Here is a 27,231-nt window from a genome sequence, read left to right as displayed (position 1 = left end):
GGTGGTAGTAGGATAACAGTTGCGTTTTCCACTAAAGCTAAACCCAAGCGTCAGGCAAAAAATAATGAGGTCGGTGAGAGTTAACAAGTGGTCGGTGCGAAGCGTCAAATGAAAACAGTTTAGGAAAATATGTGAAGACGACGGAATGGCACTTGACGGGGCAAATTATGAAGCAACGGTACTTTTGTTAACAGCCGTTAGGTCTGTGGCTTAGCTAGCTAACGCCGCGTACCCAGGTCGACTCTGTTGGACTAACTTACGAAGACAGACCGACAGACCTGTGCTGGTTTTGGGAACCTCAAGCAGCCACAGCACACCAGAAGACCACAGGCAGAGTAAGTTTAATTGTGTCATGAGTTCCTTTTACTTACAGTTGTAGTTAGCTTAGCAAGTAGAATTAACGCTAACTTTAGATCAGCTGGTCTGTGATCTGTGATAGACCTGCTAAAAGTGCACAAGCAAACTCCAAAAAAGTTTAGTTTGGTCTGTATATGCCATACGTCACTTACTTTTCTTGTAGTTGACAGAAAAATAAATGTGTAAGTGTTCAGCAAAAGACGGAAATTGATCCTGTCACTAAGATGTGAAATATTATATTAATCTGCTCCATTGACAGTTGTGATATTTCACTAACTATAGGTTTATATTTATACCCAGTTGCTAGGTTATTAGTTAGACCTATCTGAAGCTAATGTAACAGATCCTACCTTCATTAATGACAGACTTTTGTTGAAGAGGTTTTGAATAGAGCCATGTTGATATTGGATTTTTGAGGCTGGTGTTTGAGAGTTTAAAAAAACACAGTGTTGGCCAATATTTCTTTCTTTAATATGGATACGTAACATAAACAATCAGGGCAACACTGTTTCTAACACTGCAGTCTTTTTCAGGTACCACCTAAACTGGTATCTGAGTGTATATTTAGGTTGTTGATGGTGCTGCCACATGATTTATATTGATATGCTTATGTGCCATTTGACAAGCCAGGTTTGTTAATTCTCTTAAGAGAAATCAAGTCATTTTACAGTTCAAGCTTCACAATGTTGGCTCTGTTTTCTGTCTTTGAGAAGGGAAGTAGGGTTGCTTGCAATTTTTTAGTCATCCCCAACCAACAATACTAATATGGTTTCTTAAATTGACTGTCTAAGATGTTAAGGGCACTGCTGGGCTGAGGGAGTAGATACTGTATTAACTCAACTTTTATCACAACAAGGTAATACTTAGTAGTATATCTATTTAGGGTTAGACATGCTGTAAATAGCGTACTGTTGTGTAAATGTTTGATGTTTTAATTGTATGTAGGCAGTTCTGATTCAGTAAGCTACTTGTCAAAGCACTTACAGACAATTTAGCATGTTTGTTTAGGTCTTTACTGGAACAACGTAATCAGTGACAGACAAGTAGACAGTTATGGGGAAAGTACACTATTCTTACCTCAAGGATCATGTGTAACATTCTGCAAGTTTTATTCAGGTCACACACAAAGAACTGCACTGTCAGCTGCTGTAATGGAGAAAAAAAGAGTTGGCTAGTTTAAAATGGAACAAATAGCTACAGTTGCTTGTTTTTCCATGTCACGTTTTTGACAAAATAATGTTGTACAATCTGAGGAGTTAGTAGAGAGACTTGCAGCTATTGGTCTGAACTCAAGAGAATGAAAACATCCCACACCGTGGTGTGGTTTAGGGTAAAATGAAATGCAAAATTGCTCTGCGTTTCCCGGAGCCTTGATTCATTTATTTTTTGAATCATACCTAACTGACTGACTATGATGTCTGACTGAAAATCCTTGCCAACACAATTCACAATTAGTAACTTACTGTTTACAGTGTTGACCTTGTGCAATACTTTTGCAGTCATTTGGGGTTTTTGAACCAGTTGAAGGTATTTTAGAAGAGCATCCCTTACAGAAATCTTTTCCATTGTGCTGTTTTCTTTTTGTAATTTGAAGTTTTATTGAGTTTTATATCACAAATATCCAGCAACAAAAAAGAAAGAAAAAGAAAAAAGGGGGGGGGGGGGCAGGTAACCTAGCAGACATTGATACAGGAAAGGCAATTATTTGGTTACAATAACGTGGTGGACATTAATACATGGCAATAATTACAAATGTACTGTATCAGATTCTTGACATTTTTCCGGTTCAGTCTTCCCAGCATCTTTTCACACGCAACTAATTCCATCATTTGTTCCGACCACATTTTCATAGTAGGAGTTTGAGGCTCTTTTCAACATCTTAGAATCAGCCGAGCACAGGTTATTAAGCCAGTTGTTAATACTATATATGCATATTTACTTAACTGTGGCACTGTAGTTTTGTCCCGAAGGAGACACAGCCTTGGTGACCTGGGTAGTAGTAGGGAAAACCATGGGACTTTCCCATAACGTGTCCATATAAGTACCGCATTCTGTCTTTAATGAGACCCATATTACTGAGTCTCGTTGGGGTGCAACAATACCTGTTTTATATTGAATACATTTCTCTGATGTATTCCCCATTGTTGGAAAGAATCCTCTCCCATGTTTCTTCATCAAGTGTACAGCCCAGGTCTTTTTCCCATATCATCCTAAGGTTCTTACATCCATTGTTATTGACCCAAGGACATAACTCATACCATTTTAATGCTCTATTGGGTTTTTTTCTTGACTGAAGTGAACTTTCCCCTTAACACAGTGTCTAATTTGTAAATACTTCCAAAGATGGCCATGTCCCTCCAGATTAAACTTCATGATACTGTTTTCTTTTGTATAGCTTTTAAACACAGTGCCTCTGTCCTTTTAACATAGCAAGAGCCAGCACTGTGAAAACACACAAACATTCAGACAAGCACACACATACTGTGCAGCAGGGAAATGAAGCGCTTGTGTGTTCCCCGTCTCACTTTTCTGTGCATTTTGTTGATGACGCAATGTGATTTTTGATTTATTTTTTTTATACGTTAAGGGATGACAGAGTGGTGTGATAGCGCTCGGTACAATGCTAAATTGTTTGCCTGCAGCTATTCGTGATCACACAGCCTCAAATTGTTTTTTTCATTCCTCCAGTGAACCCTCAGGATGTCAGCTTGGATAACAGGACATAATGTATTCATTGTTAAGTGCTGCTTGAGGGTCTATTTAAGTGTGTGTAACCTTCAGCGACAGATGGTCACTTAAACTGTGGGTCCCTTTATGGCAAAGCTACATGTAATGCCTTTTACTCACTTTCCTTTTTTGCATGTGGGAAAAGAAAGCATATGGCATGTGCTCTGACTGTAAGAGAACTGTAAGACGTAAACAGAACCATGTGCAGTAGTAAGTCATACATGGCTACCCTTCTGCAGTAGGAAGTAACACCAAAAGAAAGTGTAATTTACAAAAGTATTGTGTTGATTTCAAATCACTACCTGGCTAAGTTTTAAAGTATAAACACACTAAAACAGTGTTGCATCAACACATGGCAAGTAGGACAATATGAACTTTAGACACAACTCGCTTATTGTATTGTTTGCTCAGTGACTAAAAATTGCATCCCAGTCAAACCAATGGTTTTGTTAAACTTTTCCGGCCTACCATTGTCCTCTTTTCAATTGATTTCCTCTTTTTTTATGTCAGAATAGATATCAAGGGAGGCTTTTGAAAAGGACATCATAGGTATCTTGCCAAAAAACAAAAGTGGATTTTACTACTAACCTTCTAACACTCTTTTCTTCCATAGATGGGTGTGTGGTTAGGTTACTTGTCAAAACATGACTTGGTATGACATACTAAAATCATCATTGCGTTTAAACACAAGTTTTAGTACTAGATTTAAGATCAAGATGAATAACATGAAAACCTCCCCAGGCTATGACTGAGTCCTCCATTCAGTCCATCATCAATCACTCAGGAGTATCATATACTACTATTGTATGATTGAAGGTGCCACAAACAAACATATCCTGCTTGGCACATAGCAGAGTGCTATGTCTTTCTCTTCACCAGAAAAAGTAGGATGTTGTAGTGATAGTGAGACAGTTTCATTTATTAGTGAGAGTACTTGTGTGAGCTGTGAATTAATCACCTGCCTCATCGTTCCTGGCTGCACATTTGTGTTGCTCTGAATCCTTAGTGTTTCTTGAGCGGTTTTCCCCTTGTTTTCTAGAGAGCCTGGGCCGAGACCTGTTGATGTTGTAGGCCTGTGTGGAGCCAAAGGGGACAAAGCCAAAGTGGTTGCGACACATAACAGCCTTGACAAACTGAGTATTCACTGGACTTGTTAGTCAACCTCTATGTGGATTTGTCAGAGTCAGCTCTGCACATCTTGACACAACACAACATTCCTCTTTGCAAAACTGCTCAAGTCCTGTGGCACAAGGATGTGTTTCTGCTGATGTGTCGGGTTTGGCTAACACCAAACATACTGTTTAGTATCATGGCTTAATGCCGGTTTCATCAGACCATTGAATCTTCTGTCACTCTGCCACTCTGTCATAAAGCTGTGACCGGTGAAGCACCTAAGCGACAGTTGTGGGATGCACTGTGTCCCCCATCTCTCATATTATTTTCTGGATTAATCGTTTGATCTATTAAATATCAGAAAATACTGAAAAATGACAATCACAGTTTCCTTTAACATGCACAGCTTGTTTTATCTGACCAACAGTTTATAACCCAGAGGTATTCAGTTTACTATCATAGATGAAAAAACACAAGTTTTCTTTATTTGAGAAGCTGCAACTAGAGACTTTTTAGGCATTTTTACTTTATAATTGAAACAATAACTAAAACTTGTCACCAATTAATTTTCCATCACTTGACTTGCTTAGTATTGTGAGAATGTTGTTATAACTTCCATATTGTTGCCACTTTGTCCATACTAATTACATTTTGTTTGCAGTAAGACATGGATAGCAGTAGCAGGAAAGCAGTATTTCTTGATGTTAAAGCCAGATGTCAAAATGAATAAGATTTAATAAGATAATATTAAGACTCTTCATAAAATACCCCATCTAATCTTCCTTTATGTATGTATGGGAAATCTGGATTTGTTTACTCAAGGTTGTGCGGGGGAGCGCATCTGTGTTGTCTCAAGTTCTTTCCAGAGGTTTCAGCGGGAGTAGTTTATTGGTAGTTTATTCTTTTAGTATCGTTCATTGTTCATTTGAAGTTGGTCCATTGTTGATTTGGCCATACTTTTGTGGACCGACTAAGGGCATCGGAAGCTAAATCGCAATGTGGTTTTGCTCGCTGTCATTTATTGTTTGTACATCCTTATAATTTGCTACAGCACAGAGCAGAAACACTGAGTAGACAGACAGTGTGTAGACCACCCTGTAGCCCCTCACTGTGGTGTGGGGGGAATTTTTCTTTGGCAGTGCTTTACAGCCATTTAGCTAAAATCTGATTTCATGCAATTCTGACTTATGCTCAGTTATGTCACTGGGGAATAGAAAGATTATTTTAGGCTTGTTAGTGTAAAGGCTATTGGCCTATTAGAAAACAGCATTTCATTGACAACTAAAATGGGGGGAAAAGGGATCCAAACACTCATTTGCAAGACAAAGTCTGTCAGCGAGCTCTGTTTTCTTGTTGGGAAAGTTATATCCTTGGCTTCTACCAGCTGGCGGGCAGACATGGTACTGTACAATATAGCAAGTAATTGTAGATTCCCGTTTTTCCTAAATGAAAGGGATGGTTGTTAACAATTATATTTGCCCAACATGGAACTTGATCCAAACTTTAAAGGAAGCCCAGCAGTTGGTTGGTAAGTGCAAAAAGTCCAGAGGCTGATTTAAAAAGGTGGCATCAGCAGCCAGCATTGGAGCAGAGCACCCATTAAGGGCAAAATGTGTCCGAGCTGATAGCTCTGACCTCAACTAGCACCAAGGCCCAGATAAGACACAGCAAGGAACTGGTCTAACTCTCTGCCTGTCTGCTACATGATAAACGTTTTGGGTGTGTGAAACACACTGACAAAAAGTTAGAGAGCAGTGTTTTCCTGTGCTGACCTTCCTCTGTCATATATTAAAGGTCACCAACTAATGTTCTGCCTCACTTGCTGAAGGCTTGTAAACCAAAATAATACTAAATAATAATTCTTAATAATTTTTAATAATTTTTTATTTTACTTTTACTTTTTTGCTACAATATTTTAGAAATGGATAATAGTCTACAAGTAGGTTGTTTAGCCACCATCAAATTAGAGCAGTATTATATGTTATGGAGCTGGGTGGCTGCCGACAGCCAATCAGAAACCTATTTGATGCAGATTCCTTGTTTTACTTTTATTTGACTGGTTGAGGGTCAGTCAGAGTGTACATCTCCCATCAGCAACAAACAATGAGAACATGACAACAACTGAACATGTAACCAAGGCATTCCAGTGTTATTATCAGATACAGTTACCAGCCAGTGTGGGAGATAACCATTAATGTGATGCTTTTTATATGGTGTCCCTCAAGGGTCAATATTAGGCCCACTGCTATTTACTCTGCACATGAATAATATTTATTTTCCAACTTTAATGTAATGCCCATTTTTATGCTGATGATACCATCTTGTTTGCAATAGGCCCCAACACAAACCAGGCCCTCTCCAGGTTACAATTTAAAGCTTGTTGTCCAAAAAGACAAAATGTGTACATTTCACAAGAGCGCATCATTGATGTTCCCAATTCCCAATTCTATCCATACTCCAAATGGAGCTCTAATTGATCAAGCTACTGCTGTTGTTGTTTTTATGGAGCATTTGGTTTAGTATTGTCTACAGTATATTGTTTACATTGTTATTTATCTCCAAGTAATGTTCGTGCAGTTTGTTTACGTTATGTTTGTGGTCACACTGTTGCACTTCCTCTTTATGGTTTTTGACTCTTATCAGCTGATAATACCACTCTTGTTTGGCTGTGCTACACAAGAGATCTGTGTGAAGTGTGGGATGCTTTGAGCTTTTCACTGTTTGGGGTGTGTTACCATGGTAGGTCATCATTTTAGTCTAGGGTGTAGCTTTAATAACCATACACTTTGTGAACTGCCACCACTGTACAGGGTGTATCAGAAAGAATGCAAGGAAGTTATGAAATGTACAAATTATGTATGATTACTCAATATCCCCCTCAAAAAATAGACATAACACGTTAAAAACCGTATATGTCTATAAGCCATCTCAGCCCTAACGCACACAGCTTGTTTCAGATTGGAAAAATGACACGTCAGACTGTCAACATGTATTGGAATATTGGAAATGATGTTGTGTATCATCTGCTTCTACCACTTTAATGCCTCGTCAGAAAGCCTGTAATGAAAAGCAGACTATAAGTGCCGAACCACATACCAGAGGAGTTCTGACAGGGGATCATCAAAGTCAGCAGGATCCTCAGGCCACCATGGTTATCTGTACCAAATTTCATGGCAATACATTATTGTTGAGATATTTCAGTCTCAGTGGCAATGTACATTAAAGACATCAGTCTGCTTAAACACAAAATACATTTTCATTTCATTATTAAAATATTAGAACTTAGAATAGAGAAAGTACCAAATGTGGTTCCATGTGCAAAAATTATTAAGTGCATTTTCCACGTACATAGTGTGGAGACTGGAACTGCTGAGAGCTGTCCAGGGTAGTCTGTATAGTAAGCCTACTGCCCTACAGTCTTAAGTAATGTGTTCTGATAAACAACCATAAATGTAAATGATGAAAAGTAATGCTCATCTCGTATCAGCTAATAGTAAATGGTTATAGAGAGGGACACAATAGCATCTCTGGCATCTGAATCAGCCACTGCTCCAAATGGCTGTGGTCTCCTAAAATGTACCAGTGTTATGCAGTTGTGACACTTTGATAGATGGAGCTAACAGTATTTTAGGGTTAAGTGCAGATTAGAGTGAATAAATGTGCTGTGCTATCCAAGCTTTACTCTTGATCCTCTTTCATTGGGTGCATTTGAGGGCTTGCCTTGTGATGATATTTAAAATTAATTCATTAATTTGAGGAACTTTTATTTCAGTATTGAGAGCATACACAAGAAGACACATACTCCCAAAATGATAGATGAAGATATTATGATCAAGAGACATCATTTTGTCCTTTAATTTGATTATGAAAGGTTTAACCCAGCCCTTTTGAAGGGAATGAAATTAGCCATTTTACTATGACTGAGGTGTTTACATCTTATTCTGATCATTAGTTAGAGTAAACCTAGCAAGTGTGACACATCAAGATATTTCAGCTACTTAAAAATCTTTCTGCTATCTCAAACAAAAAGCAAAGACCATTTTTGTTTTCAGACCCTCTGAATCAAATAATGCGTTTTTTTATTTGTCATACAGGAAGAAATCTATCATAGATGAGACAAAGATAAAGGATACAATTCTTACTTTTTGTGACTGATAGTGGCTTAACTTGCTGATGAAGTGATTAATAATTGTTTTCTCATATTCAGTAACATTCAATAAAGAAAATCATTTAAAGCCACTGTTTCAAATAAATAATAAGTAGATAATAATTTTAGACATGCTAGCGGCTAGTGGCTCCATGGATGGCAATGTCGGCCCACCATCATGAAATTTTGTACGGACAGTCATGGTGCCCAGAAGATGAAGCCTACTGACAGAAGATAGTAATCCCCTAACCTTTCCTCTAGTGCTACCATGAGGTTGACATTTGTGGTTTTGAGTGAAATGTCTCGGCAATTGTTGGATTGATTGACTGACTGGTAAAATGATGTCCCAGATTTACAGTATATGCTGAGCTTTTCTACTCACTCTCATTCTTACTTGTGTCTTATTCCTTTGTCCCCTGACAGGTGGATGTTTGTTTTAAGCAGCACATGGCCTGTATTCTGCTGACAGACATGGACCCAACCACCTCCGGTCCCACAGCACATCACAATGGCCTCCTCCCTGACCTCGACCCAGCCACTGGACTCGACCCCAAGCAGGACACAGATGCCACCTGCCTCACCGTCCACCTTTACTGCCTGGGGAAGGATGGAGGAGGGGGTGGGGCCAACTGTTCAGAAAGTGTGCTCACGTTTCCACCTGGAGAGTACGTAGCAGAGGAACTGTGCATCAGTGCAGCGAAAGCATGTGGTGAGTCACAAGAGAATTTCAGTGCTGATGTCTGCCCACACACACAAAATATGGTTTAGTTTATTCATATGAAGTTTATTTGTTGAGCAATTTTCTAATATCAGTTTAATATGGGCTTGCTAAAAAACGAAACATGCATTAAATATGTTAGGAATCAAAAAGGGGGAAAAAGAACGACAATAAAGATATAGTAGTGAAAACATTTATTGTATTGTACTGTTTAATAGGGACCATGTAGGATTTGAACAATTTATAAACTCTTAGTGTCATGTTCAAAACTGTGAATAGTTCACAGGTTGTTGTTTTCATCGCCACATATCTGGTTGTTTCTGCAAGATTGTGAAGTTCTGATTTTGTTTGTGTTGGACACCTTGCTGAGAAACCACTCTAACTCTAAATGACTCACTCACTCACTCTGACTCTCTAACTCAAATATTTCGACACTGGAAATGAAACACATGTTCCAAGGCACTTGGAACATGCAGTGACATTATTAAAGGACATGATGTCACATTTCTGATGATCAGTGCAATCACAAACTATAAACAGTGTGTGAGAGCGATGCTACAGATTGTGGTCTAGCATTGTGATAATGTACTAAAAATTGTGAAGAAACAAGCAAGAATAATAACACGCATCTGCTCGGTCAAAGTTGAACTAAGGTGAGCTTGGATTTTCGAATCTGCCGGAGCAGGCTGGAGATTGTGCCAAAACGGGGAAACGCATGCTTGAATTCGTGAATAGAAAACAGAGCGAATATTCGTAAGACGGAAGTGTAATGTGACCGTACCTTTAGCCAAAACTGAGTTAGGACAAGCAGTCACCAACTGTGGTAGGCTGAAATATCTGTCAATCAAGCAAACTTCCCACTACCAAAACACACATGGGAAAAGCTTGAATATGTACATCCCTCTCAACACCAAATGAGGCAATATCTTTTGGAAGAATGTTCATGCCTCCAGTAGAGTTCAGAGTCTCTGAGAATCTGTGCCAAGGAGCGTTGAAGCTGTCGGCAGCTTGTTGTGGCCCAACACCTTATTAGGACATTTCATGCTGTTTTTTCCCCATCCGTTTATCTATAGAAAAGCTTTTGGTCACTTCGATAGAGTTGGAAGATTCTTTGAGCCAACATCCAGTAGCCATGTAATGGCAGTGCAGTTTAAAGCTCTGAGCCATTATCCACTTGGCTTAGATTGATCTCAGTCATCCAGGTAATAAGAAAGTAAATAATCAAATGGACTGGTTGACTGAAGTGTAACAGTTTTATTTTCATGGCTTCTTCAGTTCTAATGTTAGGTGTAATTAGCATTCATCCCTGTGAAGATGCAAATCCTCAAGAAGGCGCCTTTCCCCTGGTGCCCTCTGAAAATGAGGTCATTCTGATATACTGTAAATATGTTTGAAGTCATTGATTATGGACCTCTAACCCACTCTAACTTGTCACGCTGGAAGAATTCTGTTTGTGTGTGCACTTTCTTCTCTCTAAGGTCAAATTCATTCAACTTTATTTACTTACAAGATTTTTCTGGGAAATAAAGTGAGATAGGCGTTTCAGCTATCAGAGACGATCCAGTGTTTATTATGTGGAAACAGAACTACCATCTGGTGGACAGCCTGGCTTTTCGCCTTCTCTTTCTAGCAAATTCAAATCAGGAAGTTGTCGACTGTTGTGTCTGTTTTCCTCCCCGCCTTAGCTCTATCTCTCTCTGCCACACACTCTTGCTCCATTCCCCGTTGAGCCGATAAGAAACAACCTCTCTCTCCTTTTTATCTTCCGCTTTTTCTATATCCCCTTGCTTTTCTTTTTTAATTTTCAACTTCTTTTGTTCTCTTGTTTTTCTGTTTTTTTTTTTTAACTTTGCTTCTACTTTCCCTTCGTCTGTCATCCATTCTCCCTCTCATGGTTTCTCCTGTCAAACATATGGAAGTTTTTATTGGACTTTATTAGTTGTAACCCACAGGAGACAACCCACAAATGTGTACCATGATCCACAAATATCTCACTATCCACAACATATTTTTGTATTTGTGTTGTGTAAAGTCATATCCACAAATACACAGAGCGATTTGCAAATACACATAACTTACTCTGTAAACATGTATTTAATTCCACATAAAAATGTTATAGGTTTTACAAATGTAAATAGTTTCACCACAACAAATACATGAAAAGTCCTATTTACACATTTGTGGATCCATTTGTACACGTGAAATGGGTTTTACACATTTGCAGAATTTTGTCGTACCGCAGCAGATCTGTAGAAAAAATCCACAAATGTGAGGTGCAGTAACCAGCTACACCCGCAGGTGGCGACACATAAGCAGATGGACCTCCAGAATAGTTCTGGAAGAAGGCTAAAAGAAGTCTACCTAGCACATGCATCCATACAACAGGAGATAACAAGGAGAAGGACAGCAGCCTGGCTTCAATGAGGAGGTGAAACTCAAAGCAGAGCATCTTTATCAACGGTTGTGACTGAGGATCGGGTCCATCATTGGATCCATTTTTGTGGATATGAATTTACACATCACAAATACAAAAATACATTTTTGTGGATAGTGAGATATTTGTGGATCATGGTGCACATTTGTGGATTGTCTCCTGTGGGTTACAACTAATAAAGTCCAATAAAAACTTAGATTTAAACAACAATTGTGAGGGCTTTCTATGCACCCTGTCTATCTGGTTAACATTTACACTTAAGTTTTTACATGATTTCATATTAGGATATAGTATAAGTTGGCAGTGCAAGGGCAGAAGAACCATCAAAGTCAGATTTGCTAATGCAAGAGGACAGGTCGGGATGTCACATCGCCACCAGGATGAAGTCAAACATATTAACCTCCCTAGCTGACAGACCTGATATGATTGGACCTTTCTACGTTTTCAGCACAGTAAGAAAAAATCAGCTCTTTAGAAGGCAAAGATAGACAAACTGTTAAATGTTAGGTGTTATTTTGTCCAACCTCTGAATAAGATGGTATGAGGTATATTGTTAAGTTGTACAACAAATAATGCAATGAATCTCAGCTCCGAAGGTGTGAAAATACAATGATTTACTCTGCAGTTCATTGCTTACTTTGTTAATTCATATATGAAAAAATACACAGTAGGACTTGCTTATAAGCTTACTACTTCGACTTCACTTCCCCTTTTGTGGTTGAGCACACTTCCTCTTAAACATCCTCAAACTATTGCTTCACTCTTGTGAGTGCTTCCTGCCGTGTGATGACATTTTCTGTCGGGCAATGACCCACTGGGCCTGACTGATAAAACATCTTTCTACTGCTGGTGCTGCTGTTTTTAAGATGGAATGAGGAGTTGTGGGAACGGTCAGAAACAAAAACACAGGCATGTGGGACTGATACTGAATTTCTCCAAAGCAAGCTATTCTCGTCAGATGATGTGGTGAAAGTCATCCATATTAATAATGTTAGCCTCATCATGCACATTCAATGCCAGTTTGTTATGTTTCCAGTCAGTATGCTTTCTATTGTTCCTCTGTAAATGTTGATGAGGATGGAGATGTGAGATCACTGTGACAGGTTCTTTGTGATGCTGATTCCCAGGAACATGAAACTGTTCACCTGCTCCACCTCAGCTTCACTGATGTAGACAGTAGTGTGTGTCTTCGCCTCCTATTTTCTAAAAATCAATGGAGAAGCACATCACCACAGTTTAAGAAAGATATAACTCCCACGTGAAACACAAGAACAGCTAAAGTAACAATATCATTGCAAATGTCATAATATATGAGTATGGACTATTGTTATCTGAGAACACAAGTAGGCTATTTAGGAGCATACCCATTGATAATATTGTGATGCAGCTTCTGTCGTTCTACTCTGAGCTGTACTGGCAGCAGTCCTACCCTTCTGAATTCATCACTACCTACACAAGTTCGAGGGGATGCATTTAGTAAATACCAAATAATATTATTTCGCATTACCTGCAGTTTGTTCCTAAGTTTAGCTGTCAAACCACTGTACAAATCAGAGAGAGCATAATCGAAATGACACTGTATCAGTGATGACACGAGAAGTTTCTTACTTACAGAAAAGTCTAGAAGCCTTGTTCTGTGAAACAGGAACTTGAGTTTTCTCATCAAAGTTAAGTCAAATGGATGAATAAGACAGGTTTCTGTAGAGTATGCTGCTCTGAGACCGCAGACTAAGTACTCCTCAACCCGCTCAAACACGAGTCTTAGACATGTTTATTACAATTGATACTGGCCTGTAAGTCCCAACATCTGATTTACTGTTAAGGAAGGCAAACAACCCTAGCCCTTTTCAGTTCACACTTCTAGATAAATACTAGTAATAGTAATATGAGAAATTACACTAGAAATTTCATTGGCACTATCCCTCAGAAATCTGTCTGGAATAAGATCCAAGCCTTTGTTCGTGGGTAATGCAGATAGACACGTTCTTACCCTTTCCACTGAAACAGGACTTATCTTAAATACATCAGGAACAACATTTTTGTCTTTGGAAAAAGAATTCACAAATCATAGATGATGATGATCCACAAGGTAATTTAGCAACCAAACTAGCAGCAATGGTTGTAAAAAATCTATTAAAATAACTAGCTGGTGTTAATTTTCAGCAATAACATTCAATTTACCTGTCTTGATTTCTAAAATGAATAATTTATTGTAATCAGTCGGCAAATTTGAGTAGTCATTATGTGTCATTGTCAAAGCACAGTTGCGTGTGTGTGTAAAACATACAGTACATGCATGACTTTGTTTTTGTCTAAATATTAAATGTTAAAGCTCTAAAAATGTTCTTCATTTCAGACTTGATTATCAGAAATGACTGTGTGTCTATTGTACAAGCAATAGCAGGACATTGAATTTTAGTGACTTTTAGAGGGTCTGACATGTTTTCTTTCTCTTTCCAGGGATTGCTCCAGTGTACTGCAGTTTGTTCGGCCTGATGAGAGAAAGTGACCGGGTATGGTTCCCTCCTAATCACATGTTTAAACTGCACCAACCAGCCAGTGAAAGCCTGCACTTCAGAATCAGGTAGATATTTTAAGTGTGTTTTTCTATTCGTGTGTTGTTTTACACTGGGATTCTTTTTCTTATTTGATCTTCTCTGGTCTCCTTTTCTGCCCAAGATACTATTTTCCAGGCTCGTATAACTACAGCAGTTCATTGTATGCCCATCGCTATGGCATGTCCAAGGGGATGGAGAGCCCTGTGATGGATGATTGTGTCATGGCATACCAGTTTTTTCAGGTTAGTCATGATGACATACATCTCATATCAACATTAAGTCTGTTGTTTTCTTCTGTATTGGGTACTTTGTATGTTGGCATTTTACATTTATTTTATTTCTTTGTACTTGTGTTTTTAAAAATGAGAGTGCATTTTTAGTCTGGATGATTTATAGTGTTTTCTTTAAACCGGATGTAAACCAGAGGACTCATGACTAATGCCCTCTGCTTCACCTCCATCCCACTCGCTCTTTCCTGTTTTGTTTTTTTTAATATGATAAGCAGAAATGTTGGGTGGAGGGAGATAAAATATGCTTGTTTCCCTCTCTGTCTGACTGACTGCCAGTCTGTCTGTCTGTCATGTCAGCCAATATTTTAAGTTGAGAAACCAGGATGTGGGGGAGTAAGGGTGTTAAAGAAGCACAAATGTGGAACCAGGGTATGTGAGGGTTCTTTTCACGCTGTGTTTGTGTGTACGCATGTGTGTGTGCGCGTGTGCATTTTTAAATTGTTTCTTCTTTTTTCTTTCTTTCCCACATGCTGGTGTGAACTTGACACATGCAGTTGTGTTCAGCTTTGTTTTTATCTCCATTGTCACATTGACACCATGAGCTGTGTGTTCAACAGACAGGCTGAATGTTTACCCCCTACAGACGCCTTCTGTTGTAGAGCTTGACTTACGTACAGTCCCCACAACTTAACCAGTCATGAGTTTGTTTGTGAAATATTGAAGAAAAGGAGTTTCCCGTTTTAAAATGCACCTTTTTATTGTAACATACATCTTCATGTGCCATAAAGAGCTTACAATCTGATTACTGTTCATTTTCTTGTTTATTCTCATACTGTACATTCAGAGCCATGTTCAGACATGCAATTGTGCTCTAAGACATCTTGATATCCGTTACCCTCCTCCTCTCCCATCCAACCCTTTCTTTCACTTTATTCTTCTCCTTCTTTCCTTCACGGATCTGATATCATCCATTCGATTTGACTTTCTTTCTTGTTTTTTTTTCCCTCCTCCAGTGGCGTAGCGACTTTCTGAATGGCTGGGTTCATATTCCAGTGAGCCATGAGGCCCAGGAGGAGTGTCTGGGCATGGCAGTGCTGGACATGATGAGGCTCGCCAAAGAGACTGGTCAGTCACCTGTGGACATCTGCAATGACACCAGGTAGGATGCACTCACAGATTAAACTCATGCACATGCTGCACACTCTTTTACCTGAATAATGTGGAATGCGTTATGCTAGTGGTACAGTGGTACAGCTCGTGAATAACCATTTCAGAGCTCCTCGGCACACAGTGAGCATCAAGATAGTTTCATTATGTGTGTTCATGCAGCCGAATGAATTCTCTGTGTGTGTGTGAGATATTGTTTCAGTTCAAAAGGTGCACTGTGTCCATACTTTAAATGTTAATTCTCCTATGATTTCTCTTTTGTAACCAATTCATCATTAATATTATTTGTTTTTGTTTTACATTCCCTTTTGTGATGATTATTCTCCTAAGGTGCACACAGCATGTACACTGGCTGAACTGGCACAAACATACATACATAGCGTTTGCTCTTTTAACCTTGTTTCCTCTTTCACTTGTCCCACCCTTCTCCGTTTGTCCTTCCTGTTTTTTATTCTTCGTTCCCTCCTCTTTCTGTTATTCTCAACTCATTCTTTACCCAACCACCCTCCCTGATCTCCTCCCCACTTTTAGCTACAAGTCCTTCCTGCCGATATGCATGCGAAGCCGCATCCAGGAATATAACATCTTGACTCGGAAGAGGATCCGCTGTCGCTTCAGGAGATTCATCCAGCAGTTCAGTGAATGCAAGGCCACGGTGTGTAACCTCAAGCTCAAATACCTGATGAGCCTGGAGATGCTGCTGCCTTCCCTCTACTCTGAGCACTTTCAAGTCACCGACCTCTCTGCACGCGAGGTTACCATCGTCGTCATGGGCAACAAGGGCATCCAGTGGTCAAAAGGGAAGGAGAAGGAGGGAGCAGAAGAGGTGAGGACCAGCCAATGGGTTCATGTTGCCATGGTAATGCATTTGTACATTATCAGTCTGCCACAGTGGGTGTTTTATACCAATAGATGGAGCTCTAGGAGTTGGTTAAAAGAATTTGCCAATAACAACAGGGGTGCATGTGTGTACATTCTTCTTCATCAAATACAAATGCAAACCACTATTTTGTGTGTCTCCAGGAGCTACAGACATACTGTGACTTCCCAGCGGTGATTGACATCACCATCAAACAGGCCAATAAGGAAGGCTCTGTGGAGAGTCGCATAGTTACCCTCACCCAACAGGACAACCAGATCCTGGTATACTACACACTTAAACTCTTCTTCAAGCTCTGCTGCACTATCACTCTAAAATTAATTTTTTGTTTACTTTGCTTTATTCCAACCTAATCTGATGTCCACTACTGTCTGTAAACCAAATTGCCCCTTTGAGGCATTAAACCTCTAATCTGCTTGGCTGAAATCAGGATTGTAAATAAATGAGAACATACTTGTTGTCAGTGGCTTGTTACAGCAGCCGGATTTAAGAGACAGCAACATCTTGTTCTTCACTTGTTTGAAAGAAAATTTCATGACCGTCAAATTAGTTACACGACATAAACAGATGTAAACAATTTAACAAATTTCTTTAATTAAGTCTAAAGTGTACTCATTTATTGCACTAAAATGCTGAAATATATGGAGTGAAGACTTATTGTTTACATTGATTAAAGTTAAAAATAGGCACTGAATGGCACTCTTCTGCAGCCCCTCTCTTTACTCTGTGTCTCTGTCTGACCACGAAGGAACTGGAGTTTCATTCGCTCTCAGAGGCTCTGTCATTCGTGTCATTAGTTGATGGGTATTACAGACTGGTTGCAGATGCCCATCATTATCTGTGTAAAGAGGTGGCTCCGCCAAGACTTCTGGAGTGCATTCAGAGCTACTGCCATGGCCCTGTGTCGTGAGTACATGTGCACAGATATAGCACGTCACACATGAACCCGTGCACCCACAACCACAGAACCATTCTCTCACACGCACACACACACACACACACACACATTCTGTCTTTTTGATCACAGGATGGATTTTACAATTGGCAAACTACGTCGCTCTGGTAACCACCAAGGCCTGTACCTCCTTCGCTGCAGCCCCAGGGACTACGACAAATACTTCATGTCCTTTGTGGTGGGGGTAAGCTGTTTATTTTGGGTCATCAGCAATGTGAAGTACTGTGTTTCTCACATGTGACTTTATATATAGACAGGTTCATTCAATAGTTTTTAATTGATAGACATTACTAACTCGCTTCTGCAGCTGATGACCACATGCATCACAGAAGACCACCAGATTATTGTCTTCCATTGGCTGATACAATATGCCACAACAATCATGGCCTTTAGACTATAATGTAAATACAATGTGGCGCTTTGGTATGACAGTTGCTGTTGAAGTAAGTAGGAAGATGATCAAAGTCAAAGTAATCACAGCTGCATCACTACATTTAACTGAGCGTCTGTTTCTGAAAGTAAACTGTGTTTGTTCACTGGTTTCCTAAAACTCATGTAGTCACAAAGGTGTGCACACCAGAACCTCTCAGATATTACTCACATTTTCAACCACTGGAGGGAGCCATGAGGTTTGATTCTCTTATGTGTTCTGACTGACACTGACTCAATATCTTCACATTCAGCACAACTTAACTGTAATAATTTTTCTTTTGATTTTCAGTATGAAACTATGGTGGACTATAAGCACTGTCAGATAGTGAAGACAGAAGCAGGAGAGTACATTCTGAGTGGTGCGAAGAGGAGCTTCGGCTCACTCAGGGAACTTCTGCAATGCTACCAAAAGGAGGCACTCCGCACTGATGGATATACATTCCAGCTGACCAGGTGCTGCCCACCCACCCTCAAAGGTCAGTGTTCGCATATACACATACACTGATAAGAACATGTATAAACACACACATATTAACTCATATACAGTAAAATGTAGACATTCTACACACTTAAAATATTCTCTAGCACAGTTGACATCTTTCCACTTTGTCAGACCTTTGTTATTCCTTTTAAATATAAAACAGTAAGAAGAATTTTCCAGAAGGTTGCAAGAATAGGCAACAGCAACATTTCCATGATATATGGATGAACTCATATTTTAACCTGGATCAATTGTAAAACTTTGAATTTTGTTAAAAAGGGGATTATGCAAGCTGCAGACCCCAAAATTGGCCTTGATTTTTAGTGGATCATAAATCATTTGGCTGGCAGTTAAAGTTTAATCTTTAACATTTTGAAAGCAATGATTAGACAATATAAGAAAGTGATTAAAGGCAACATCCTGTATCAAGGCAACCGATTAGCCCAGAGAATTCCCTACAGGGTCTTTGACACTGTTATCTTGTTATTTTGTTACCGTTCATTCAGTTCTTTCTCCAAGTCTCTTAAATCCCTTCTGCAGCTCATTACCCATTTTAAAGCTTCTGTTTTTATCAGATGCCTTGTTTTTGAGTCAGGAACATTTTTGAATTCCTGTTGAATTTAAAGTAACCATTGACCTTCAGCTTATTTACTGACAGGCTGGATTTATTTACACACAGCTATAATTGGTAGCTTCAAACTCTGGGACACAGCACTAAATTCATTCAGCACACGGGAGCCAAAACAAACAAACAAACCACATACTGTATGTTTGTGTTCATTCATGATCAAGAACTCTAAATTAATTTAATTTTAGAATTGGTAGCTGTTGCATATTTACTTAAATTTGCGATTTAACAGGGTCACACATTGAAAACCAATAACAATCAAGTTTGATGGATCCTAATCCCTGCCCCCCTTTACCTTGTCCTTCAGATAAATCCAACCTGCTGGTGTGCAGAAACAATCAAGGGGCAGAGGTTCTGCTGTCTCCCTCGCTCCACAAACACAACATCAGTCAGATGGTCTTCCACAAGATCCGAAAAGAGGACCTCATCATTGTAAGATAATCCACTTTGACTTCTCACTTTAGCTTCTCCTCTCACCTGAAATCGGCATATAAACATTCATAGCGAGGCCATTTCTTCAGTCTTAGTAGGTTGTATTAGTGTAAAGGATTAGCTTACAACAGTATTGAAAAGGCTTCTTGTATGTGATTGTTTTGCCCTGAACAGAGACGCTATAGATTTACAATGGTGAACTGTACCTAAGTGAGTGAAATAATTGTGAAATAACACTGAATGTAAAGCCAGAATACACTGATGCAGGCCTTTTGTAGACAAAGCGACTCGTCAACATGAGTTTCAGAGTCTCCTGTGGGGTCAGTGAGGTTGCTCCAGTGAACAAAAAGACTGCCTCAATTGATCCACCTACTGTAGCTCAGTGTCAATAGCAGTCCCCGTGGATAGTCAGTCACACTCTTGCCTTGGTGACAGTCCATTTCCGTCTCAACATATTTTCTAGCACTAGAAGTTTTGTATAACAGGTCTGTCACAGGAAAACCACAGAAGCTGTTGCACTAATCAGAGAGTTCAGGGGGTTTTCTGTATTGCAATATTGTCTTCTCACTCATCGTTCAACAAGTGTTTTTTTATCTTCCTGTTCAGCTTTGTGCATTTATTTAATCCTGACCTTTAATCTGTTTTGTTGAATCTTAAACAGTCAAAGCCATTCTCATCTTTTTGGCATTAATTAGCGGATTCATTCTACTTTCTTTCTTACTACTTGGTGTTCTGAAGCACATAATAAATAATATGTTAAAAAAAAAAAAGACAAGAAAAAGACAAATTCTTTTCCAAACGAATATTCGGAAGCTTAGACTCAGAGAAAGTTGAGAAAATGCTCTCCACCTCTTTTCTAAAGAAGGTTTTCAACTTAACAATAAAATGCTTGTGTTTTAGAATGAGAGTCTGGGCCAAGGAACGTTCACCAAGATCTTCTGCGGTGTGAGGAAGGAGCTGGGAGACTACGGAGAGATACACCAGATAGACGTTGTTATCAAGATCCTGGACAAGACTCACCGCAACTATTCAGAGGTTAGTTTGTTTACTATTCAGAGGTTGGCTTGTTTACTGAGTGAGTGTGTATGTGCTTTAATTTTCTTCTCTCATTTCCTCCCTCCATAGTCATTCTTTGAAGCAGCCAGTATGATGAGCCAGCTCTCCCACAAGCACTTATTCCTCAACTATGGCGTGTGTGTTTGTGGTGACGAGAGTAAGTCTACAACACACGAACGCACACTACTGGGAGAGAGATTGTGGATATTCCCACCTGTGGCATATGATCTTATGTGTAGATGAGAGGGATATTGAGGCCAAGGCAAAACAGAATGTTTCATAGAATACAAAGAAAGGCAAAGAGTCAGTCAAACAGAGAAGAAAAAGGTTTCTGACCCACTGACCTGCTCTGTGCTGTGCTTCGACCCTTCCACTCTGACTGGATTAAACCCTCGGGATCAACAAGTCACTAATTGGCCACTGCAGTCTTGATCTTTACTCTACCTGAAACTGCCCATACACGTCAAAGCAGTGTGTCTGGAAACCTTTACCTTTCAGCCATTACTGAGTGAGACAGGAAAAAGTGCAGACAGGAAAGAAAAACAAGGTGTAAAAGCAGGGTGTTCAATTCTTTCTTCTTCTTCAGGTGTCTAAATATTAGAATAAATTCATGGGTGTTGAAAGTGTTCTGTCTAAGTCATAGCTGCTGTCAACGTGCCATTGAAGAAACCACAGCTACAGTAAACCACTAAGTGGTTAAATGGGAGTTTTAATAGAAAGAGTCTTGTTTAGAAGATGTTTTGTATGAACAATAGTGACTAATACAATAATCTCCCTGTCAGACATGATGGTGCAGGAGTACGGTAAATTTGGTTCACTGGACACCTACCTGAAAAAGAATAAGAGCTCTGTTAACATCACCTGGAAGCTAGAAGTGGCCAAGCAGCTCTCCTGGGCTATGCACTACCTGGTAAGCCTGCCAACATAATGCAGTCTGCCCCATACAGGTTGTGTAGTTTGTGTAGGGCAGACACATTTACACATACTGAAAGAGAAATACCTTCAACTAATATGTAAATAAAGCCAAGCGTTTAAGCAGGACTTACTTTTCTTTTGTACTGGATCACATTTTAGTGATTTGCTTACACCAAGGTAATTTATGTTGTCCCTGCCATATCTGCACACAGGAGGATAAGAACCTCATTCATGGAAATGTTTGTGCCAAGAATGTTCTTTTGATCAGAGAGGAGGATCGGATGACGGGCAGCCTGCCCTTCATCAAACTCAGTGACCCGGGTATCAGCATCACTGTGCTGCCCAAAGAAGGTGAGATACATGGCGGCATGTACTGTCCTGATGTGAGAAGACCTTGCACCTGTGTGATGCCATGTGGGAGATGCCATGTTGCTTCGGTGTTGATTGTCTCTGTTTGCTTTCTTTTTCTCCATCCTCGCTGTCCATCTCTACCTTCTATTCCATTCATGTCTCTCCTTCTCTTGGTGCTTCTATGTCCCCTCATGTCCGTCCATCAGTTCTGGTGGAGCGTATCCCATGGGTGCCCCCCGAGTGCATCGAAAACCCCCAAAACCTGAGTTTAGCCACAGACAAGTGGGGCTTTGGGACCACCCTTTGGGAGATCTGCAGTGGCGGAGACAAACCACTCAGCACCCTGGACTGCTCCAAGGTCACAAACACAAAGGATGCATAGAGAGTTCTGACTTACCGAGAATGATCTGTATTAAAGGAATAGTTCGACATTTTGGGAAATGTTGAATTAAGTGTAAAAACAGAGTTACCGCTGGCTGCCTGGCCTCACTGCTCCCAGCAGGAAATAGTTCCAGTGTCCTTTTTGCTCTTTACAGATGAGCCAGGCTAGCTGTTTCCCCTTGTTTCTAGTCATTATGCTAGGCTAAGCTAACTGGCTGTCACTTCATATTTACTCTACAGACATGAGAGTGGTATCGATCTTCTCATCTGACTCTGGGCAGAGAAAGCAAATAACCGTATTTCCTAAAAATGTCAAAGTGTTCCTTTAACTTATGCAATTTGTTTTTAAATTGAGAAGAATGAATTGATTATTTTAAGAATGTCTTTGTATCATCTGTGCCCACTACCTTTACCGTTTCCCAACCCAGGTTCTGACTTTTGCCCTTTTCCTCTGCAGAAGAACTTGTTCTACGAGGACAGGCACCAGCTGCCGGCTCCTAAATGGACAGAGCTTGCCAATCTGATCAACAGCTGTATGGACTATGAGCCTTCACACCGACCCTCCTTCAGAGCAATTATCAGAGATCTCAACAGCCTCTTCACGCCAGGTAGGCAGAGAAAATGAAAACAGATGTACAACCTTCCCACACAGATCTATTGATCATGTAGACATGCTACGCCCTACACACACTCACTCATCATCTAGGTGTTTATCAAGACTTTGTATGAAATGACTTTGCCATTACCTTGTTGTGTTGCAGACTATGAGCTGCTGGTGGAGAGCGATATGGTGCCCAACAGGACAAGAGGCTTTGGCTTCCCGTGGGCCTCCGAGAGCCAGGAGCCCGCCCAGTTTGAGGAGAGGCATCTCATCTTTCTCAAGCAGCTGGGCAAAGTGAGACACACACAATTTATTAAGACTTTTCGTTTTGTTTTACTCTCTTTTATCTCCTTCAAAATATTTAGATAATGTCTTCAGGCGTGCATGCTTTTTAATAGCTTAGTAGCTTGATCTTTCTTCTTGCTACCTCTGTAAAACAAATATTTATTAAAGCATTAAAAGAATTTCACTGGAAAAGCTGGATAAAATAGCAAAATCTGTTAAAACCTCCTCAAATGTTCATGCTCTATGTTTATGTGCTAAATGGGTATATCAGATAAATCATAAACAGTAGCAAACATTTAACCTAAATGACTAATCAGCAGTTTCCGCTGTCATACCAGATATTCTCATGATATTTCATGGACAGCATGAAGTATGGCCAGCACAATCTGATATGAAAGTAAAACAATTTCTGAAGGAATCTTATTTTCCATATTTCTCTGTAAATAATGTGTATTGTTTCCTGTAATAACTGATTAAGCATCTCACTGATTCCATCCCAGTTAATGGAAATGCACCAACTGATACTTTGCAACATTAAAAAAAGCTTGTAGCTCTTGTTTCTATACCTCTTAAATCTGTTCTCCAGGGAAACTTTGGTAGCGTGGAGATGTGCAGGTACGACCCCCTGCAGGACAGCACAGGGGAGGTGGTGGCCGTGAAGAAACTACAGCACAGCACAGCCGAGCACCTCAGGGACTTTGAGCGGGAAATCGAGATCCTCAAATCCCTCCAGCATGAAAACATTGTCAAATACAAAGGAGTCTGCTATAGTGCAGGTACGAGCATGTTGTCTGACATCTATATGTACAATTATGTGCAATTTCTGTCACACAAATTATGTTATTTCTTTCAGACATTTCTAAGATCTGGATTCTTAAGTGAGATCTAGGAGGGGTTCAGTGTTCTTTTTCACTCCAGTGACAGCGCAAACCTTCTTGACCAGCTTGTTCGGCCCACAACTGTTCCTTGATTTGATATTACCACCCCGGCTGATTTTGTTAAACATAATAACGTCTTTACAGTTCCCGCATTTGTTGCCTAGGGCGTCAATGACCATGCCCATGAAACAAATAAATCTAGATTTTCGCAGAGGCCTCCACTCCTCCGCTCACGCGTCATATTTTCTCTCTTAAGTAATCCCACTTAACTTCTTTGTTTCTGCAGGACGAAGGAACCTCCGGCTGATCATGGAATATCTCCCCTACGGCAGCTTGAGAGATTATCTCATCAAACACAAGGACCATTTTGATTCCATGAAACTGCTGCACTACGCATCACAGATTTGCAAGGTAATGTAGCGCAGTAGGTGGAGCAGACTTTGTGTAACCCCGCCTTGACATATTTACATGTTGGTGTACTGAGCATTTTCAAGTCAATCAGGGCTTTACAGAGCTCGGCAGGGTGGCTGAATAGATGTCTTACCGAATGTGTGTATTCCATTTAGTAACAACATGAGTGCACATGTAAACCAGCTGTCTTTCTCTGTGTGATTACATTCGTACTTCAGGGTATGGACTACCTTGCCATTAAGCGATACATCCACAGAGACCTAGCCACTCGAAACATTCTGGTGGAGAGCGAGATGAGGGTGAAAATCGGTGACTTTGGCCTGACCAAGGTGCTGCCGCAGGACAAAGAGTACTACACTGTGAGAGAGCCCGGGGAAAGCCCCATCTTTTGGTGAGGAGGATGTTGCACGCTGCATGTGTTTGTCAGCCAGATGTTCATATTTTCATATTTTTGTGGGTTGACTTTTATGAAGATAAAAAAAAAATTGACTCTGAGAATGTTTTTGACTACATGTCCTACAGCTGTGGTAAGTAATGTAACCCTCTGTGACTGATCTTTAAACACAGGTGTTAAAGATAACACAGGGAGAAAAATATGATTTTGTTTTTGTACGTCCAGACTTCCGTCTGCTTATAATGTAGGACTATTGTTGACCGTAATCTATTATATACATCACTGCTTATATGTATGTTATAATGTGTTGTGGTATTTTCCAGGTATGCTCCAGAGTCACTGACAGAGAGCAAGTTCTCTGTGGCATCAGATGTTTGGAGTTTCGGTGTTGTCCTCTATGAACTCTTCACTTACAGTGACAAGAACTGCAGCCCTCCAGCGGTACTGCACTTCTTTCTTTTTTGAACTTTTATATTATAGTTTGACAATTTGACTTTTCTGTCACGTAACCACTTTCCTATTCGACCCTTAATTTCTTTGTCAACTGTCTGACTAACTTAACCACCAGTGTTATTCGTTTGTAGTGTTGTTGAAGAAATCAGTTGATTGAGCACTCAAAAACAGGAAACACTTTTCATCACCCTGCTGTTTTCACTAAAGCCAAACTACTTTTGTGTTCTAGGTGTTTATGGACAAGATGGGAAATGAAAAGCAGGGCCAGATGATCGTCTACCACCTCATAGACCTGTTGAAACAGGGATATAGGCTGCCTGCTCCTGATAATTGTCCAAAGGAGGTCAGTAACTCTATGCACCAAAAACTGCAGAAAAAAGCACCACGTCATGTCATTTTAGTTTGTTTCTGTGTTAATGTTCTTGTTCTGACGCTTCCTTCAGATTCACAAGATGATGACAGAGTGCTGGAGCAGTGAGCCGACACTGCGTCCTACTTTCAAGACATTAATTCACAGCGTGGAGACAGCAAGGACGGATGTGCCGCATTGATCCCTGAACCTTTGACCTTTAGGTGTTTAGTCGTCACAGATCTCAACAGAACAGTGAATGTCTTTGTGACGTCTGGGTTTACTGCAGTGATGCGGCCACTAGTCTGAAATATACTTGTTTTCGTTTTTTATTTCGGTGCTCTGCATGTCTGTCGGACTGATTAACATGATGATGAAGAATGGTGAGATCCACTTCTTTATACTGTATACAAATGATCGGATTAATTAGTACACTACATCTGACTCAGACACCAAACCAAAGATTATTTCTGATGCCTTTAAGGTCATTTCAGTAAGGGATAAATGATTTTCTTTGTTATTTCTACATGTGTTTTACAAATTGATTTCGACGATAGTCATGGACTGGAGAAAAGATACATTCCAAGATTTTCTCTACTTTGTTACTTATGTTTAAGCCATAAAGTCAATATTAGTACAAAAAATGTATAAATCACCAACAAGCAGCATTTTGTTAATACTCAGTGCTTTGATTTTGTACTTTTACTGTTACAAAATGAGCAGCAGCTTATTTTGTTTAACCAAAGAGGCCATAGGATTGGTCAGACCTCAAGCTCACTGCACTGCTCATGTGTGGCTGAACCTTTAGGAAGGACTCCCTGTGACAGACTTCTGCTTGATAGTTTTAAGACTGATGAAAGGACAGACCATAAATGTAAAGCACCTGCTGTACTTCTGTCACAAGGGGACCCACTATGAACATCTCTACAAGTGTCAGATTCCTGCGTTCACCGTCGATTCGTGTTTTACAGATTTTCATTGCACATCGAGGATGATTCTGCGTTTTTCTGAGCTGATGAATCAACAGGAGTCCTGTTTTGAGTGGTGTTGAGTGAGTTTTCTGTGACTACACATCTTTCCACACAGTAGAGGTCAGCCTCAACACAACGCGCCTGTTACATTTGTTTACATCGTTTCATGCAATGTGGAAATAATGAAATACATTAAAAAGAAAGCAATAACTGCTCATCAATCTCTGTGAACTGGGTATCTAGTAGTGTCATATCATGGACTCAAACAATATTCTTTTCTATTCTTTATTTTTAAGGAAACTCTGGAACATGATGATATTGCTTATGTAATTAGTAACCTGTGTATATTTTATAAATACAGTATGAAGTTTTAAATGTTATAAGCCTATACTATCTGAAGGAAGAGGCTTTTATTTTCTGCAGTAGCTTGTTGTTACAAGCCATGGGGTTGTGTTGATGTTTATATATATATATATATATATGTTGAACATGTGTATGCGATATGATGTGCATTACATTGTCGGCCACAAATGTATCAGTACTCACCAAGGAATGTATACTTTATGTACCAAATGTTAATGACTGAAGGAGGTCGGTCAGTATTTGGGATTTGAGTTGAGAATGAGAGATTGTCGGTTTCAGTTGCTATGATGCCGCTGATGGAAAATGTTGCCTTACGGGTTATGTTTTGTTTTTGCATATTTTGTACTCTCTATTATTGTGATGTGTGTCTAAGGCCAAATATGATGGGGTTTTTTCTTCACTTTTGTGGCCATGTGAATGACATTAAGCCAGTTTGTCATCTGATGGCAACATGCGACTACCTTTTCATTCATTTATGTGTGTACATAGATGTAAATATTGAAAGATGGATATGTAGTATTTTCCAGGTGTGTATATACTTTTATTAAACAAAACATACTGTCA

General features: G+C 39.7%; 1 protein-coding gene across 1 annotated transcript; it reads left to right on the top strand.

The window, feature by feature from the left end:
* Positions 1 to 265: 265 nt before the first annotated feature.
* On the top strand, positions 266 to 27,231 carry jak2a (Janus kinase 2a). Its single transcript, XM_070925228.1, has 24 exons — positions 266 to 335; positions 8,768 to 9,053; positions 13,957 to 14,080; positions 14,176 to 14,296; positions 15,298 to 15,443; positions 15,983 to 16,277; positions 16,475 to 16,594; positions 17,080 to 17,237; positions 17,359 to 17,470; positions 18,008 to 18,194; positions 19,135 to 19,259; positions 20,160 to 20,294; positions 20,385 to 20,472; positions 21,098 to 21,225; positions 21,443 to 21,581; positions 21,788 to 21,939; positions 22,420 to 22,570; positions 22,724 to 22,857; positions 23,435 to 23,624; positions 24,013 to 24,137; positions 24,356 to 24,528; positions 24,855 to 24,972; positions 25,214 to 25,327; positions 25,428 to 27,231. Exons 2-24 carry the CDS (start codon positions 8,792 to 8,794, stop codon positions 25,533 to 25,535), a joined length of 3,405 nt encoding a protein of 1,134 aa, XP_070781329.1. The 5' UTR covers positions 266 to 335; positions 8,768 to 8,791; the 3' UTR covers positions 25,536 to 27,231.

The sequence above is a fragment of the Enoplosus armatus genome, chromosome 18 (assembly GCF_043641665.1).
Source record: "Enoplosus armatus isolate fEnoArm2 chromosome 18, fEnoArm2.hap1, whole genome shotgun sequence".
NCBI classification, from domain to species: domain Eukaryota; kingdom Metazoa; phylum Chordata; class Actinopteri; order Centrarchiformes; family Enoplosidae; genus Enoplosus; species Enoplosus armatus.
This window is presented reverse-complemented; position numbering and strand designations above follow the sequence as displayed.